This window comes from Rhea americana, unplaced genomic scaffold, assembly GCF_003343005.1.
Source record: "Rhea americana isolate MKP2758 unplaced genomic scaffold, rheAme1 scaffold_2, whole genome shotgun sequence".
In the NCBI taxonomy this organism is placed as follows: domain Eukaryota; kingdom Metazoa; phylum Chordata; class Aves; order Rheiformes; family Rheidae; genus Rhea; species Rhea americana.
The window spans coordinates 12,190,469-12,209,421 of NW_028186149.1; the positions used below are offsets into that span (position 1 = coordinate 12,190,469).

The 18,953-nt window shown below is 35.0% G+C and overlaps 1 protein-coding gene across 1 annotated transcript in view; it reads left to right on the forward strand.

Moving 5' to 3' along the window:
• The window catches only part of DNAI3 (dynein axonemal intermediate chain 3), a 28,982-nt gene extending 10,274 nt beyond the window's left edge, over positions 1-18,708 (forward strand). The window contains exons 4-23 of the mRNA XM_085303504.1: positions 299-480; positions 1,013-1,117; positions 1,970-2,128; positions 3,912-4,111; positions 4,405-4,521; positions 5,209-5,399; positions 6,346-6,470; positions 6,571-6,660; positions 7,258-7,347; positions 7,988-8,116; positions 9,966-10,039; positions 11,703-11,850; positions 12,603-12,690; positions 13,631-13,755; positions 14,535-14,598; positions 15,038-15,168; positions 15,827-16,031; positions 16,578-16,669; positions 17,738-17,860; positions 18,443-18,708. Coding sequence (XP_085159630.1) covers positions 299-480; positions 1,013-1,117; positions 1,970-2,128; positions 3,912-4,111; positions 4,405-4,521; positions 5,209-5,399; positions 6,346-6,470; positions 6,571-6,660; positions 7,258-7,347; positions 7,988-8,116; positions 9,966-10,039; positions 11,703-11,850; positions 12,603-12,690; positions 13,631-13,755; positions 14,535-14,598; positions 15,038-15,168; positions 15,827-16,031; positions 16,578-16,669; positions 17,738-17,860; positions 18,443-18,589 — 2,585 coding nt within the window. The 3' untranslated portion in view covers positions 18,590-18,708. The remainder of the gene's footprint in view (positions 1-298; positions 481-1,012; positions 1,118-1,969; positions 2,129-3,911; positions 4,112-4,404; positions 4,522-5,208; positions 5,400-6,345; positions 6,471-6,570; positions 6,661-7,257; positions 7,348-7,987; positions 8,117-9,965; positions 10,040-11,702; positions 11,851-12,602; positions 12,691-13,630; positions 13,756-14,534; positions 14,599-15,037; positions 15,169-15,826; positions 16,032-16,577; positions 16,670-17,737; positions 17,861-18,442) is intronic.
• The last annotated feature ends 245 nt before the right edge of the window (positions 18,709-18,953 follow it).

Consider the following 18,953-nt stretch of genomic DNA (forward strand, 5'->3'; position numbering starts at 1 on the left):
CCTTTACCTAAGAATTCAGATTTCTTTCCCCCTTTTTTTTTTAATGAAAGCCTTTTTTTAGAAATAATATAAATTCATTAAGCAAAAGATGTGAGGTAGCATCTTTCCAAAGATAAACAAAATTAGTATAATTTGTGCTCCCTGCCTCCCCACATACCAAAAACTATGAGCCCAGAGATTCCAAGACATTCTGCTAGGAAATTCAAACAATAATTCAGAGATTATTATTAAACTCCATGTTTATATTTAAATAACACACTGAATTCATTTGTCATGCAATTTTGCTTTTCTTTCATAGGCCACCCAGAAATCTTTCCCTTAGTTTTTACTACACAGACCCAAGAAATCTTTAATTGCCGAGTTGATGAAGATGTCACAGAAGAAAACCGTTTCAAACTTATTAAAAAAGAGGACATCATTGAGGACCTGAAAACAAGAGCGGCAGTTTCTGATTTCCACCCTGTCAAAAAAATTGTCCTAGTATGTAGTGTATTTCATTCCTACTTTAAGAGCATACATACTTTTAACGATAAGGTCTGTTCTTGTTTGACCCTTTGTAAACCCCAGTGCTGCAATATCCAAAGGAAATAGGTCATGCACCATTGTCACCTCTAGAAGTTTCTCATGGCTCATCATGCACCTTTTTACCAACATTAGATTGAAATATGCTAAAAGTAACATAAATGTTACTAGTTTTAATTCTGTGAACTTGCAGAGGTTGACATATTTGGGCTTACCATGATTTGTGGCCTACTTATTGAGAACCTGTAAAAAACAGTTTCTTTTCTGTTTAAGTCTGTTTATGAAAAATGATTGCTATTTTATCATGCAGTTACTTTTATTACAAAATAAAGTCTATCTATCCTTTTAAATTAGCATGGCAAATTCTCAGTGAAGACCATTGCTGCTGATTTTACACAAAGATGTTAGTGATAGCTTTGCTAGTAACAGGCTCGTGTTTTTTGTATGTTACTTGTTTTCAATTTTCCATTAATTGTTTTAACTGAAATAGGAGTATCCAGGGGAAGAACTTCTGGTAGTTTTTGATGCAGAATTGCAATATGGACAGAACTTTTATCTTGTTGCTACTGAGGAAGCCAAGGAAAACCTTCTGAAGGTAAGGAAATCCAAAGCCTTTTTCTCTCTAAAAATATTTCAGAATCTTGTCTCAGATATGTTGTTCAGGATTGGTGTTGTATTCATAAGCATCTGATGGGCCTGGCATGCCAGAATATTTCTCTGAAGTTAATACAACCATGAAAAATACACGTATTACAGTAAAAATGCCCTTTTTTCAGAGAAAAACTAAAATGAACTTTTGTATTTTCCTTCAGAGGGACCATTATAACCCTTTGTTGCATTTTTGTCATAATGGATAATTCCTTCTGCCAGCACCCAGGTTTCCAAGCAAGAAATACAATTAAGAGATTACAATGTAGTGGGCACCTTCAAAGTAGTAGTATACGTATTTTTCATAATAATACATGTATGTTCTTCAACTCATACTTAAAAATGTTTTTGAATTCTAAATAACTCCAGATACAAAAAGGATTCCCCTTGTTCAGTGTATCACAAAAGAGGGTTTATGGGCATTTTTTAACGTGACTGCCACCGAGTATCAGGGGAAGTAATAATGTAATAATTAATAGAAAAGCAAATTGCAATTCCAAGATAGGAAAGCCTAATTTGGAAATCACTATAATTTTTTAAAATATAATAGTGATTTTATTTCAAGACTATAGTATCTCTCTAGTATTTAGAAATTAAATGTGTAATATTTATTGGAAAATTCTAAGGCACAGATGGCTGAATGGAACCTAACTGTGCCCTTGGATACAACTGAGTTTATTACATTGTCACACAGTAAAGGCTATGTGCATTATGATTGAAAGCTGAGCTTCTAACTCATACTTACATTTCAATAACAACTTTTTGAACAAGCAGTGTTTTCCATTGTTTGATGTCATAGCCTCCAGAAGCTGCAGAAGAAGAAGAAAAGGACGATGAAGAAAACAAAGAAGGAACACTAGAAGAGTATGTTTATAAGCCTCCTATCCGCAAACCTTGGGTTTCTCTTGGCAGTGAAAAGGAAGTTGAAGAAGAATCTGTTAAAGACACTGTTTCAAAGGTCAGAATCATTGGATGCTACCTAATTAAATGTATATCATAAAAACAATCTTAAAATAGTTTCCTTAAAAGCCAGAAAATTGAAAGTTACCACTGTAGTTTTGCTTGAAACATTTTTTCTTTTTTTATGACTGTTCCCTTTCAATCTTGTAAATAAAGCATGTGAGACTGTGTGGAATGCATTTACTTTTTAAGCTGTAAGATAAGAGTCCTGATGATCTTTGGTCATTAACTGTCTCTGCCACTTTTGCTCAGTTTACTATCTGGACAGATTATAAATTGAATCACTGTGATTATATTCTGAAGACCTCGTTCTATTTCCATGCAGCCCAATGAAATTTGTTTCATTGTATGGATTGTATTTAAATAGTACTTAAAACTTATAAGGGCTCTCAACCTTAGAGTAAATTATACCAATTATCACTATTAAAAGCTGACTTTACAAAAGGGCATAGATAATTAACTACATCTAAATATTATACTTCAAAAAATTTTAGTCAAAAAAGTAGATCCACTCACAGCTGTCATCTATCTTGTGATGCATTTGGAGTCTGTGAGCATTTTAACTGTACAAGAGCGAATTTTACTCATTACCTTACTCTCTGCTCAGGGAACATGGCCAAAATTTTGATAGTTCTCAGCATCTGGACATATTGCTTATACTTAAAAACATGTCCAAGTGTTCTGAGGCTAATTTTCACACACACTAAATTTAAGTCACGTTCACAGTCCAAGTATTCTCTGTTCTGCCATGATGGCAAGGTCCATTCAGTTGTATTCTCAGACCAATCCTGTTAACCAGGCTTTGTATGAAATGGAGTTTGAGGCAGCAATGATACTCTTTCACATGACAAATCCAGCAATTAAAATCTGCCATTGCCCTCTTCCCTCCTTTCCCACCTTCTCATCTTCTTCATCCATGTCTTGATTCACCTTCTTATCCTTGTCCTGTCATAATTTCCCCCATTTCTGGAGGCAGATGAGTACGTAGCCTGCTGGTTTGGAGGCAGAGAGGAAAGCATTAAGGCCTCAAAATTTTGCCCCCTACTTCAACTTAGGGAATTTTAAGTATTTTATATTAAGTATAAATTTGGGAGCATTATAATAGCTGGACTGTCACATAAAAGCCCATATTTTGCTCCAGTTTTGTGGGTGGCTTTGCAAAAAAAAGTACCTGGCTATGAAGCCAAGGCAAAGAAATACTTCCATACAGCCTGGAATCAAACTACCTCTCTTTGAGGGCAGAACTTAAGTTACATTCTTCCTCCTTTCCTAGTTCTCACTATAGTTCTCACATACTAATTTTTGTGGGCTTTTTTCTGTATGCCTTCCTTTCCCTAGGCACTGCAAGGGAAGTCAAAGTACCTCATCCRAAGTTGAGAATTGTACTAAGCAGGAAAGTGCTGAAAAGATAGGTCCTGGAAGCCCTCAGCCCCTGGCTGAGCCAAACTCAGCGTTACATATATCCTTGTGTCAATCAAGCCTTTAGACAAAGGAGCAGTTTTGATATTGCATAAATTAGAATTTATAATTATCACACTAGCAGCAATTGCAAAAGGCAACTTCTTTGTTTTGGAAATACAAGTATATCTTCTGTTCTGTATATAGGTGATTTGAACATATAAGAGAATTTCAAAATTCCAAAATGTAGAAATATTACTAAATTCAGCACAAAGTCATCCACAGAACCAGTTCTGCAATTATATGAATATTGCCATTTTATAGAATTGACCTTCCAAAACCTTTCTCCTCTGCTAATTTCAGAAATATGTATATTTTTCCAGATTAAATATTTGATTTCTCGAGCACGCAGAAAGTTTGGTGCACCAGTTACATTTACTGATAAGAATGCTTCAAGTGTAAAAGACAGTTACATTGAATGTACTTCCTATCAAGACAAAACTTTCAGCATTAAATTGCTTGAAAAAGATGTGGGTGCACAAATAGTTCCAAAAGTAAGAGAAAATAGTACTCAGACAAAATGGTAAGTGTCAGAAATATTTACCAGTTTATCTTATTTATTCACCTATATGCTATATCTGATCTCATGTAAAGTTATGTAAATTAACCCAACTCCTCTGGAGCTATTCAGTTGCAAATTGATTAAGAGAGCAGAATTGGATACTTTGCATCTTTCTTCTCTTGCTCTTCTGTAGACAGGTTCTAGAAAAACTGAATATACTTATTTTTTAAGAAAGAAATTAAAATTAAAAGCTATTTTTTTCTTCAAAATATTTTATATATTTACTCATGTTCAAATTTATTCTGATTGGTTAGGACTTATCCAAAAAATGCAGCCACGCAGTATTTTCCTAGAGAGTTCTCAGAGGAAGAGAAAGAAGAAAGCCTGTCATCCAAAAAGCTGAAAGAATTTATTACATCAGTACTTTTAAGGTAAAATTACTGCACCAATGTATATTAAAGGCTACCTAAAATGATATAAAATACAAGCTGCTGGAGACAGAAAGCTGGCCTGGGTGAATCACTGATCTGGTCTAATAYTGAAAATCTTTTGTTTCTATATATATATATGTATATATTTTTTGTCCCACCTGCCTTGCTTATTATTTTAAAATTTAACACTTTTTTAAAATAAAAACATGAAATTCATACCATATTAAAGTGCATGTTGGTTTAAATAGGTATAGAGCCCCTACACTTAATAGTGATGCATCTTTTCAAACAAGCTGATTTTTCAGTCACTTTGCTCCCTCAAGTAGAGGCTGATGCAGAGGAACACAGGTACTGTCCTGCAGCCTTTAGTCATGGGAGGAGTCCCAGTTACTGACACTTTTCATACAAGAACTGGATAGTAAGCTTCAATTACTTGATCCAAATCAAACTGGAGTCAAATTATTGATACAATTAGTCGTATTGTGTAGCAAAATTTATTTTTTAAAAGAGAAGGTTGTCCTTACGTTTGTGATCTGTCACTGAGGAATTCATACTTCCTTTGTTAATAGTATGTTAGTAATTCTGTGTGAAAAAAAAAAGTTCTCTCTATTGAAATATGTATGATTCTACAACCGAGTAGTCACATTTGAATTCTTGAAAGTGTTAACTGTTCTTTTCACGAAACAGAACAGAGATTGCATTGCAGCAGAATGAAATTATGGATGTTTTTTTTGATGACTGGAAAGCCCTAGCAGAAGATGAAAGCAGCTATGGTAGCAAGTCAGATGTTTATCTTAAAGAATACCAATCGTTTACAGATCTGCACTATCTCAAGGATAGAACCATTAGCTGTGTTTGCTGGCACCCAACCATTTATGGTAATGCAATTAAAATACATGTATTACATTACAGCTATAATATGTGCATCCTTCATGAAGTTAAGTCTTCAAATTGAAAAGAAAACAATCAAAACTGAGTTAGTATGTTTAAATTGTTGGTTTGAGATGAAAGGAAAAAATGATACACACCAATCCTTTGCAGAATTCAAAAAGGCCAAACAATGTGGGCCACGGGTACCTCRAAATAGTGTATAGCTGGAGATTTTAAGAGAGGAAAACGTCTCCCTTATGAGGCCTGTTTAAGTGGGGCTGCAGCTGCGCTAGAGGCTTCGGTTTGGTGGTGCTGCTTACCTTCCTTCTCCCCACAGTTGGCCCTTGGAGCACGCCTAACGCTGGCGAGGAGTATTGCAGGCCACAATGGGATGTGGCTCCACATAGTGGCTCCAGGGAGCATCCAAAGGCATATACAATGTCTCCTCCTGCTCCCTATCCTGCATTACTGCTCTCTGCAGCCATGTTTAAAGGCACAGTTGAGTTCTAGATAAATAGCTGCACAGCACACTAATAGCCAACGCTGCAGCCTCCAGGGGAAATATAACTAGCTACAAAAAGATTTGATTTCATGATGGGTAGCCCCAAGACTATATTCTGTGTCACATCATTTCAAGTTCAGTGTTATACCATTAAGGAATTCAATTCTGCACTGATCCTTCTCTTCACAATTCATTCATAAATAGTTGAATCTTAACTAACAAAAATGATGACCTAAGAGTTGATCTTTTTTAAAAAAAATATATAAGTACATATTTTTTCTTGTTCTTTGGACTGTATCGAAAAGCTTTAATCACTTAGAACAATTAATAGTAGGTTGACAGTTGAGCTTAGCCTTTCTTTTGTGTGTGTGTGTGTGTGTGTGTGTGTGTGTGTGTGTGTGTGTGTGTGTCTTAAAATTTCTCTTGAATTTTTTTTTTCTCCTCACAATCAGGGATTATAGCGGAGTCAGCAACAGAGAGGCTTTCTTATGAAGAACGAGTTGATCTTTCTGGTAAATTATTGTTGCAGAAATCAGTAATTCTTTTCTGGAGTTTCTCTGATCCTCTCCACCCTCAGGTATTTAATTAGGATTTTTTTAATATTCCAAGCATCCAAATAACAAGAGAATCATCAGTGGAATTCTACTTTCTCAACTATTTTTTTTTCTTCTTTCTAGTTAATGTTGGAGTGTCCTGAAGACATTTACTGCTTTCAGTTCAGCCCAAGTGATCCAAATATCATTGCTGGTGGCTGCATCAATGGCCAGGTGTTTATTCCCTCTTAAAGAATAAAATCAGATATAGCTTTCTGTATTATCTCATAGTAGCAAAGGTAAGGGTAAGGTACTCAACAAATAGCTAAGCYGTCGTGCCACAAGATTTCAGAGACTCAAGAGTTCAGAACAACGCTGGTAATAGGATTAAGAAATTTCAATGAATAGGGAGGTTTTCTTTCTAGTTCCTTCCAGTTCTATCAGATAATGGTCCATTTATRAAAAAGATGAAGAATGCATATTTCTTTGTATTTTCAGTGTAAAATAAGTTGTGGAAATTCTGTGATCTTGTACTGCTAATAAGTTATCTTTGATTACTCTATAGTTGAGCCATTACTGTAAAGTGATTCTCTGTATTACTGATAAATAGGTTAAGCGGTACAGAAATTCTGATTTTGTTTGGTTAGGTGTAACATTTTAACTGATKTCATCAGACTGAAGAATCTACCTTAAAAGATCTTGTAAATTCTGGTACAGAAAGTGAAGTAGCTTTTTTTTTCCCTCAAGAAACTAATTATATTTGAAAAGTACATTTATAATGAAAATACAAAGAATGAAATAATTCATAATGATACTCATTTCTCATTCCAGGTTGTGCTGTGGGATATTTCTCAATATGAAGAAAAGCTGCAAAATGCAAAAGCTAGTGCTGGTGCAATCAAAAAGACCGCTGTTAATTTGGTGAATGCTTCTATTCTAAATCTATAGCTGTACAACTATATGTCTGACACGACGGGCGGGAAGGAAAGTTAGAATATAAATTAGTGTGTAAAAATAGGTGAAGAGATCCCAGCTCAAAATATAGGAATAGGTAATCTTTGCAATGAGAGAATAGGTAAGATTATATGCAGACTGATGAGTTAATGAAATAAACACATTATTGAAATATAATCTCTACCTGAACAGTCCAGCTTAATAGCTTTACATGTAGCATTTATTGTTAAAAGTAATACAGAAAATGATTATGGAAGTGTATGGACAGAAAGAAGGCAGCTTGGAAGATGAGAAGAGGATTTCAGTGGAAAGGGAATACCAAGTGGGTAAGCAGAAGAGAGACCTAAGAGCAGAGGAGGAAGGAATAACCTAAGTGGATATGCACTTGTGGAGGCATGCTGGAATTAWTTTTAGAGCTTCATATCCATATTTTGGAGCTTTCCATTTTTCCRAAGGGCTCTGTATTAGACCCCTAGAAAGTTTTATAGACTAATCTAAGATACGTGAGGAAGTATTAACAGTATGCAAAAGTAACCTTTCCTCCTCAACAGGTTTACTACTGCATTTTGAAAATACACTAAAATATCTTCTTTTAAAACATTTCTAGCCATCATTTATACAAGCTCAGCAGAGTGGTACAGAGCCTCCTTTAGTGAGATACTGTGCAGTGTCTTCCATAGAATATAGCCATAAAACAATAATAACAGATATACAGTGGCTGCCAGATTATTTTGAGGTGAGTTAAAAATTTTTTTTTACTGTTTCCTAATCTACTACTTCAGAAATCATACTGTAAATCAYGATAAAATATAAAAGATTAATTTCCCTGTAATAGACCTCATTATTTCTGACTGCATTTTAAAATGTTAAGTAATTTCAGACCACTTGTTCTGTTTACTGAGCTTTACAACTGTGCTGTATRGTACTGTAGAAGATTTCTGTAGCTTTACTCATAATTTCATTATTACAGTCAATCTTCTATATCTAAAATATGTTGAATTTCTACTGTGGATAATCTAGTCAGCCACTAAGAATTGAGACAAATAAGAATGGTGTTATAGTAATTACCTTAATTCACCTACATGTTATGAACCCCCAAATTATATTTTGTCATATTTTTAAAGCTTCATGATATGTAGGGTCTATACAGTTAAAGGGTCCAAGATTTTGCTCATTTGCAACCAAACTGCTGCAATTTGCCCAAATCAATTTAAAATGCAAAGATAATTATAGGTAAAATAATGACAATGGAAAAGCAGATTAAGCTCAAAAAAAATGACACCTATAGAAAGCTTATGCCTTTGGAACCAAATTTTTAAGACTTCATGGATATTACAGTCCTTAGCAACATCACCAGAAAAGTGAGGGAAAGGGTGCATATGTATGACAAAAAGAAAGCTGATAAAACTGTTCATTATTAAATTATGTTGCAGTGGTAGCCATGGACACTAATTGGTACCAGATGTTGTAAAACATAAAGAAAAGTCTTAGACAGCAGAATGCTTTTTTATTATTATTAMYATTTTTTGCCAAAGAAAAACAGAAAAACTGTACTTGATAAAGAACACYGATAAAGGAATTACTTTGTCAATATTTAGCAATGTGTATTAGGAGATATTTTTTGTTATATAAACACATTTGGGATATGTGTTGGCCTTTTCATAGCAGTGCAGTTTTTATGACACAGTTCCCAATAGTTGTAGTTTATTATTACATAACATTAAAAAGTAAGCAAAATTATATGCGGATCCTAATCCACCTTGGCCTGATTGTGAGAATAACACTGACTCCAGGTGGGTGCTCATCAGTGAGACTAGAGTAGAATTTGCTCTAAAAAGTGTGGCTGAAACTTTGTAAGGTTGATAAATACAGTTTTAACMAAAAATAAACATATTTTGCATAAATAGAGATTATGTTTTATCAGGGCATAGCCCGTCATTAGCTGTTCTCTCCCACATTCATGGTATATACGTACCTTTTATTTTCCTGAATAAATTAAACAGTAAATTTGGTCTAAAACAATGACTGCTTAGTGAATGATAGTTACTGTAAAACCTGGAGAACCCTATGTACACAGACTAAATTGTTAGTAATATTTTTTGAAGGTACTACTACAACACCACCGTGGAGCCTAGAGAATAGAATTCCAAATGATAAATTCTGAGAGCTGATCTACTGCGTAAACTTGGCAAAGGTGTATCACTCTCACTATTAGCTGCTTGAGATTAATTCCTCAASGATTTGCAGTTTAAGCAGGATAAAAAAGTTACAAATCTGGCAACCTAGTAAGGGCCTGATTTTCAGGAGTGCCAGTAAGTACTTATCCTGCTAACTTGATCTAGAATTTTAGGAGTTTAGCAGGCACAGTGGAAATCAATTCACTTGAAGTACATTTTAAAATACCTTGACTAGGTTTTTAGATCTACTATTTGGTAAATTCAGATTTTCAAACTTTACACAAGCAGAAACAGTGRCTTAATTTCTAAAAGTCTATTTTATGTATGTTGAAGTAGTTGCTTARCTGACGATAGTTTTCAGCTCTCATTTTCATTTTCCCCTTTAATTATTATTACTGTTACTTTTAGGTCAACAGAATGGGTGCTACTTTTGAAAACAGAGCTGAAATTTGTGTGCAGCTTGTAACCTGCTCCCCTGACTGGTATATACATTACATATTCAACAAGACATCTTCCAAGTTCCTTTGGAAAGCTTCTTAAATGCAACTTATTCTTTCTGTACCCCTATTGTTCTATCATATTCTGATTTAACTAGCATATTTCTGGATTCCTGCCAAGCTATTCCTGAACAGCAGAAATCATGTATGCTGAAGACAATCACACAAAGGTCTTGGCCATTTAAGCTGCTTACAGTGATGACATTAGCGGTTCATTAGCCAAACAATTTTGTTTGAGTTTATATTCTAGATGCACCTTAGGAAGGATGTTGACCACACATATTCTGGCCTGGACAGCCATACCATCACATTTATATTCATTATGTGACTCTTGCACAAAAAGCTATTAAAGACTAAGGCCACAGAAATACTGTAAACTTTTTTCAGATTAGMGTTAGCTGGCGACATTATTCTGTATGATTCTTCTCTTTTCTAGACTAAATAGTTATGAAGCTAACAAGCAAATATGTCCTGTGTGAAAGACTTGTAAGAGGTCAGAATTCAAAAAGTAAAAATAAATATTCAGTTTTGATGATGACAAAAGGCTTATGGCTTCAGAGCTGCATGGCTGGTCTGAATCATAGCTATATCTACCAATTGCATCAAGAGGAGAGTCAGAATAGGAAAGGCAAAATTTGATGATGCAAAGTTGTTTTTCTTAATTAGAAACAGAAAACTTCAAACAATTCAATAAGTTAAAAGAATGATTGCAAATACAATTGTCAATAAATTTGCAATGGAATGAAAGAAATGAAGAAACTATGTTAAACTACTCACACAGAAGGGCTCCAAAGTATTAATTCCAAATAAGGCAGGGGAGTCACTGTAATGTGGTTCATGAAGAGCATGGGTCTCTGYGCAACACTTGACAGAAAAGAAAAAGCAATGTTAGCAATGAACTATTAAGAAAATATATAATTGTCTAGATCAGCTGTGTGAATGAATGTCCAGAGCAGAGCAACATGAACAATTAGGAGGCTGGAAGCTCCAGTAAGATTACAAATTTAAGCAAGTGGGACTGTTTGCTTTAAATATAAGCAAATAAATTAGCACATACAAAAATTAGGTATGAGATCGATTTGGCTGGCTAGATTACATGCTACCAGTTTCAGTCCATTTCTTTGAGCTCCTGGTACTTGGCACAGTCAGAGACAGGATATTGAATTAAATAGTTTAAGATGGCATTTCCTACATTTCCAGGCTGCCTCAGGCGGTGGCTGATATTACAGTAAGTTGGGCCCAGTGGAGTCTTAAAACACTCACTCTTGGGCTCTGGTCTGAGAGTGGATTTCAGCTGTATAACAGCTCCATAACCAACTGCAGAGAACCCAAGTAATTGTACTGTTCACAGGCAAGGGAATTCATCTAGGTAGTTGTCAACTTTCCATAAGCAAGCTGAACGAATGCTATTTAGCTGCTTTGGTATAGTTAAAAAACAATGAAATGATAAATGAATGAATACAAGCCATCATATACAAAGGAAGAAAATTAGTATTTGGTGTTTGCCTTGCTTTTCAAAGTCTTTCTCTATTGCTACATGAAATTTGAAGACAAATGTTAAAAAAACATTTTAAAACATGCTGAAAATTGCACCTGGCCTTGAAACAAACAGGGAATGATATTATACAATTACTTTGGTATTACGCAGCTCAATATTATTCTGGGATGTTCGAGGCACCAAACTTCCTGTCCAACCTTTGTCTGAGAAGGTTAAAGAGGAGAAAATTATTGATGTGCTCCCTGACTTTCCTGCCACTTTTAAGCATCTAGATCTCACCTGGAAACCTCTCATAAAGGTACTGTATACGAACATAGAAGAGAAGGACCAAGCCAAACTGTAAGTATGACAAGAACTCTATAGTATTTTATTTTTATTTGTTTGCTTCCCAACCCTTTATTTTTCCCCCCAAATCTATGTTCCTGTGAATTTCTTCTGATTAGGAACTTCAAAGTTCCTCTGCAGCTTCAATAAAAATATTCTGCAAAGCTAACTCACAAGACCTTTAACATAAACACTCTTAAAAAACTGTAGTAGGTGCAAAAGTAGTTGCAATAATAGTGTGTATTTCTGTCAGCTTTTTCAAGCACTGTGATGTCTATTCCAGTGGGTCTCAAAACTGTGAAGTGTGGTCACAGTCAACTGTAATTACCTAAAATAGAGCAAAGTCTGATGAAAATGGTCATGGTTGTTTGTGGGGGAAAAAAAGATACTAAAAATAATCTGTTAGGTTTTTTTAAAAAAAAAAAGGAGGGTGCTGCTGATCTGTTCTACTCAGCATCGCTTCAGCTGATACAGAATTTGAAAAAGCATGACCACTCACTGGAACTGGTTTTCTGTTAGMAACAGGAGAAAATTCTAAAATGAAAAGGTTAAAAACAGAGATACTGCAGATCTGCATTCCTCTGCCTGCTGCAAAAGCCATTTGTGGAATATTAAGAATACACTGCAGACCAAACACAGCTGTTCAATTACAGCAGGAAGAAATTTAGTCTTGTACCTTGAGGTCTGTTAAAATGAGTTATCAAGTGCTCTTTTTGTTCTGATCAGATAAACCTGTGCAAGAGCGATACCACTGTGGACTACAGTCCTATCAAAATTAGTCTAAGGGAACAGCATTACCATTACAAAACACCAGGTAATATTTTATTACAGTTTATTGGGAAAGAATGTTTTTAATAATCTCATATTTTGGCATATACAAAATGAAAGCTACATGACAAAATATTCTATAGCTAAAAGARTCTAGGGAAAAATATTTTGTACTGGTATTTATCCAAGTATTGTGTGTGTATGTGTATGTATATATATGTGTGTGTATATATATACTGAACAGTTCTGTATGCACAGTAACATGCTATGATTCAGTTAATAGTACATGCAAGCCTCCTAGTCTGTACTCCTGAAATAGTAATTCCTTTTCAGTCCCTATAAAATAATCTCTTCAGAAAAAGATTCCCAGAGTAGCAGTATTTATAGAAGGTATTTCTGTAATGCTCAGGATAGAGGTATTTTGTATTTCACACTTTATAATAGATCAGTTCTCATTGTGTTCCTCAGTGGTATGGACGTATTGCTAATCCCTCTGTAAAGTTGGGAAGCTGACAYACAGATAGCACAAGAGTCTGTCTGCCTGAGGGAGTTGTTGCAAATCATGCCAGCAAATGCCATTCTGGCAGCTCAGAGAGAACTGATCTGTTCTAGCATTTCTAATATAGCTGTCATTGCTGCCGTTCCGTTAACGGGGAGATTTCATGGGGAAACAGGTAACCTGCAGGAGTGCTGCTTTACTTGGCACTTGCCATTAGCTCTTTGTACTTGTAAAATCTCTTTCCCAAAGCTCCATTGAAGGCAGTACTGTATACCTACCTACCTACATATATATACATATATACACACACATATATATATATAATGTGTGTGCATATATATATATACACACACACACAGTATATACATGTCTGTCTTCATTTCCTTGAAATTCCTCTCATTTGTGAACTTTTTAAGACATAATTGTTTGATCACGTAACTTTCAGTTTATAATGAATAACTGTATCTATACTTTTTCCAAAATAAAGTGCAGTCTCTGAACAAACTAGAAGTACTTTCCAAAGAAAGCCCATATATGGAGATAAGTGTTCCTTCAGGCAAAATTCTGAGAGTGCTAGAGAATATCTCCACCAACTTTTTTGTTGGAACTGAAGTAAGTGAAAGTAATAGATTACTGCAAAATGTTAATCAAAGATATTTGAAAGACCAAACAATTATATAGCAGAGTTTTCAGAACTGTATGGACTTGCATGTTTTCTGCAGGTGTTAATCAAAAAAAATGCTCTGGACATGCCTTTTTTTTACTCCTGTTTTAATGCATTTCACTCCTTATTTAGAACACTAATAAAACCTCATATTTGGTAGACCTTGAATGCTTGTATCAAGAGCAGAATTGGAAACCCAGCAGTACTTTCCAGAACCTGTAAGATTAGTAGTATTTTTTCTGTGCTTCCTCAAATGTCAGGTGAAAAAGTTATTTCACTACTATTTCCCTCGTAACTTGTTTCTAGTTTTGGAAGCCCTACCTATACCTAGTCCTCTGTCTGCATATATGAAAAATGTGATCTAAAATTCAAAAATCTTTCCCAGTTTTGAGTTCACATGGAAACATTTTGCATTCAACCACCTTTTTGTTTCCAGGCACCTTTTCTGCAAATACTAGGGCAAAGTATGTGCTGTAAATACAGAGTACCCAATTCTGCTTAAATATATCATAATAAGCAAAGCTGTTTTGACAATGTAAAACTGAAAAAATGACCAAAARTTTTACTACTTTTTCAGTCATGTTGGCTGCAAATTTTTCTTTTAATTTACCCAGAGCATATTTAATAATGCTTATAATTAAGTAAAGTCACAGTTTAAAAAAAGCAAGTTTGAGATACGTCACCAAGCTCTCACACTAGCATTTATTTGAATTTTCTGGCGTCACAGGATGGAGAAGTTATTTATTCTGACTGGAAAATGGAAAGAGATAGTGACTCAGGAAGACTAATTAGTAAGTTCAAGTTTCCTAATATATTTTTAAACCTTAAAATATTACTAACTTTAAAATCTTTACAGTGATCCTCTGCCTTTCTAATACTCTTGCTCATCTGCTATAATACTCTATTTCAGTGATGACACCAGGATTCAGCATTAGGCCCTCAAAATAACCTGCTGTTTAACTGCCATGACAGAATAGAAAGAACCCTCTCCAGTACCACAGGTGCACCGCTACGTGCCTATTGACACTAGTCACACTTCATAGTAACTAAATTCTGTACAACACCTGAGGCATTTCCAAAGCCTGTATATTACAAGCAAAATGTTGAGGCTAGGATCCTCAAATCCTGTGCTGGATCCTGCACTCCCTTTTATCCCCCTGCATAACTCCCAGCACAAAGACTATCACTGAAAGCACTAATTACAAGCAACTGTCTTTTCCATTCTGTTAGGTCAGAAGCCTTCTCAGAAACACACTGTCCATGATGGAATCGTACATACTGTTCAGCAATCACCATTTTTTAAAGACATCGTTCTAAGTGTTGGAGGCTGGAATTTTGCCATTTGGAAAGAAGGTGTTGCAGTAAGTTACTTTAAAACATAATTGGTAGAGATAAAAGAGCCTCCGAGGCTTTATTTTCAGAAGTGTKGGTAAATCCCAAAGCCTGAAAAATTTAGAAATAACTTGGATAAGAAAAGCTTTTTTCGCATCAGAAGAACTATTTTTAAACAGCATTTCGTAAACTTGCCTTTTACAGAAAGAAGGAAGTGGCCTTCTCTAATACCAACCTTGTAAATCCATGGCTTCTCCACAAATTATTTCTGGTGCCAGAGAAGCYGAAGAATAAAGGCAGTGTATGCTAACTAGGTCTGAAGAACTGTTCATTTAGGATGCTGTCTTTTCATCAGCTGAAGAAATAAAAAGATATTTTTTAGTTTTGTCATGTAAGAATCCAGGTTAGCTGCACCTAGCAGAATCTTAAGACCACAGATTTTAACAGCAAACAGACAGATTATCTTAGAGTGGGAGTAAGATACCAGCTTTTTTTTTTTTTTACTCCCCCACATTTCTCCTCTTAATCTGCAAAAGGTGATACTGATTTGGAGACCAGTATCATTTTTGTAATAGGATCATTTAAATTGAGAATGTCGTCAAATGTCAGGAGGTTAGTAGTAGTGAATGGAGCGCACACTGATTTTTGTGTCTTTTTTTTTTTTTTTTTTTTAAACAAAAAAATTAGGTTGGACCAATCCTTCAGTCAAGCTGCTCAGCAGTAAGATACACTGTGGGACACTGGTCCTTAACAAGACCAGGAGTTTTCTTCATTGGCAGAGAAGATGGAAATATAGATATTTGGGACTTACTGGAGAAAACTCATGAGCCATCTCAATTCCAGAGCATCTCTATCTCAATGATCACTTGCATCAGACCCTGGATTGCCTCAGGTAAGATGATGGTGATCACATTTTACTATGCCACCTTTTTAAAATATACTATACCATTTCTTTTAAAATATACTATGCAATTCCTTCAAAGCACAATTTAGTCTTAATTAACACTCTAAATTTTATAAAATACCTAAGTGCTGTAATAAATACATAATACTTTACTTCCACAAATGTAACTGCACTGTGTACTGAGATGCATACATCAGAGTCTGAATGTATTAGTAAGAGAAAAAGCAAGGCAAAATGTTTATTTTTGTTTTTAAAAACAGTARTTGAGCTTGAAAAAGTAAAAAGTTTAGTTTTTAGTTAAAGTGAATTTCCTTTGTTAAGAAAATAAGGCTTTATTTTTGCTGCAGTGAACAGAACCAAAAAAAGACCACCACAACAAAAGTGAATCCTTTGTAGCCCTTTACACTGTCTGCATTAAAAGACGATTAGTTCTTATATATTATCAAAATGCAGACATGTCATGTTTAGGTGGGGAATGTATTACTGTTGGAATTTAGATTGTTTATATGTTTTTTGTTCTTAAATATCTTCCAGCAAAGCAGCATTTTTTAGCTGTTTCTGATGATTCTGGAGTACTGCATATTTTAGAAATCTCTTGGACATTAAGTCACCCTTCTAGCAATGAGGTTTGTAACAGTTTCTACTTATCTCCATGACTCTGTATCCTATAACYTCCAAAACAGAAACAGGCGTGCCTGAAAAATGGGTGATGATTAATCTGAGATCAACATGAACCAGGGCCATGTTTCCCAGAGACCACCTGTGGCAAAGCTGGCTCTGTGCAGAGCTCAGATAGGAGGCACCTGAAGGAGACTGGGGTGACAGAATTCCACTGCTGCTACCAAGCTGCATGAAATCCACAGTAAAGAGGTCAACATTTTTGACATGTGAATAAAATGACCCAGAGTTTCCTTGATTTTTGCTATAAATTTGGCACAATGCAATTTGTGCAATTTGTAGGATCTGGCTTAACTTATTTAAAGCACATTCTGCAAACTGTTACTAACATTACCAYTTGTTCATTCTCTTTGAATAAGGATTATTTGTAGAGAAGGGACCTGTGAAAAAATGGAAACAACATTTTTCATTTCTCTATTTCCACATCACTTTTAGTCATTCTCTACCACCTCTCCCCAAAGACAAGTTAGGGTCTTCATCTCATCCARTCTAGCAGTCTTTTCTGATACCTATTCTGTTCTTTTTACATCCTARTATTTTCTTCCCATCCTATCCCAGTTATAAATTTTTCCCAATTATTCCTGTAAGTAGATTATAAACTGRAAGTGATATGCAGAATCTCAGATAAATACACAAATTAATACTGGACCATGTTTTTTTTTTTCCTTGTTTTCTGCATGCCTGAAGATGGATCAGGAAGGATTTAGCCTGTTTTTGACCTGATTCGCTTAAATCACTATCCTAAAACTGGCTTAATTATTTCAGTGCAGGTTCCTGAGGGGTGATCTACTCAGAGTCAATGTAATAAAAATGATTTAACCACTTGTATATTTGTATCCAAAAATCAGTTGGTTTCCATCCACACCTTTTTATTATTTTGTTGAGAATGATTTGGCAATATATGTAGAAAGATCTATATTCCCAAGAGAGATGAACATTTAATACCATAAGGATCATCAGGAAAAATTCTGAGTTTTTGTACTTGTAACAAGCCTTGTTTGTCTTTGTATTAATAGCATGCCAGTGTACTTCATTACTTTGAAAGAGAAGTCAAGTACCTAAAATATTATGAACAACGACAAGAGTTTCGAGCCAAAGAAAGAATAGAAATGGAGCTGGAGGCACAGAGAAGGAAAACAGTATGTTATATTTGGAGTTAGATAAACTTTTTTTTGTTTACTTGGATCTTTAAAATGTACCTATTTTTGCTATGCAGACTTTCATTTGCTATTTTCAAAAAATCAGAATATGCACCTTTAGAATAGCTTAGCAGTGCCTTATTTCATACTTACCATTTTTAGGAACAGAATAGATGGTCCTGGTTCATGCCAGTTCAGCTCTTAGTGAAACAAAACTCCTGCAAGAACATTAGAGCCTATAGACATTAAACAACTCCAAATTCGCTTTTCCTTTTACTTAATGCTCTTTCCAAAAGTTAACTTTCTGGTAACCTACTTATAAAACATTGCTCCTGAAGCATAGGAGAGATTCCATCCTTTCACTCTTTATTCACATTAGGATTTTGCCTATCCATTTGTTGATGAATTGTTTAATAATAGCAGCTTCCAAGGACATGGCAATTCAATTAATGTAGCCYCAGAAGATACCTGTTTCCAGTCATTTCTGATAGCATTGATACTATCCACTGAAAAGCAATRGAGTCATATGCATGTTGGAAAGCTTAACAATGAATTTTTGGCTAATTCGTATTTTTCCTTCAGACAGCAACTGCTCCACAAAAATCCAGAGAACAGATGGAAGAGCAAGAAAATATGGATTATATGGAGTTTCTGGAAATAGAGAAGAAGGTACTAACAGATCTAGGACTAGTAAAGGGATCAGAAGTATTTTCCTCATCAGATGCATAGAGCACAACATTATCAACCTTAAAACCTGTGGGCAGTTCTTTTTTTCAGACCTCTTATWTTGCTTTCTTATGAGATCTGTATATACGTAGTTCAACATATGATTCAATAGAACATTTTAGTTTCAGAAATTAAGTATCTTTTAAAGTTTTTTAAATAGGCTATTAACTGCTGCTCTGTATCTGCCCAGGACTGTATAAGCGGTGAAAATCTTAAACTGCAGATTGGGGGTGAACACCARGGGTGAACACTGCAGCCTGTCTGACATGTTGAGTTTAAGATTTTCACCGCTTATACATGTTCACCCCTGCAACCTGCATTTTCAGAGAGAAATGCACTCTATTCCAGTAGTCATATTCACAGAGAC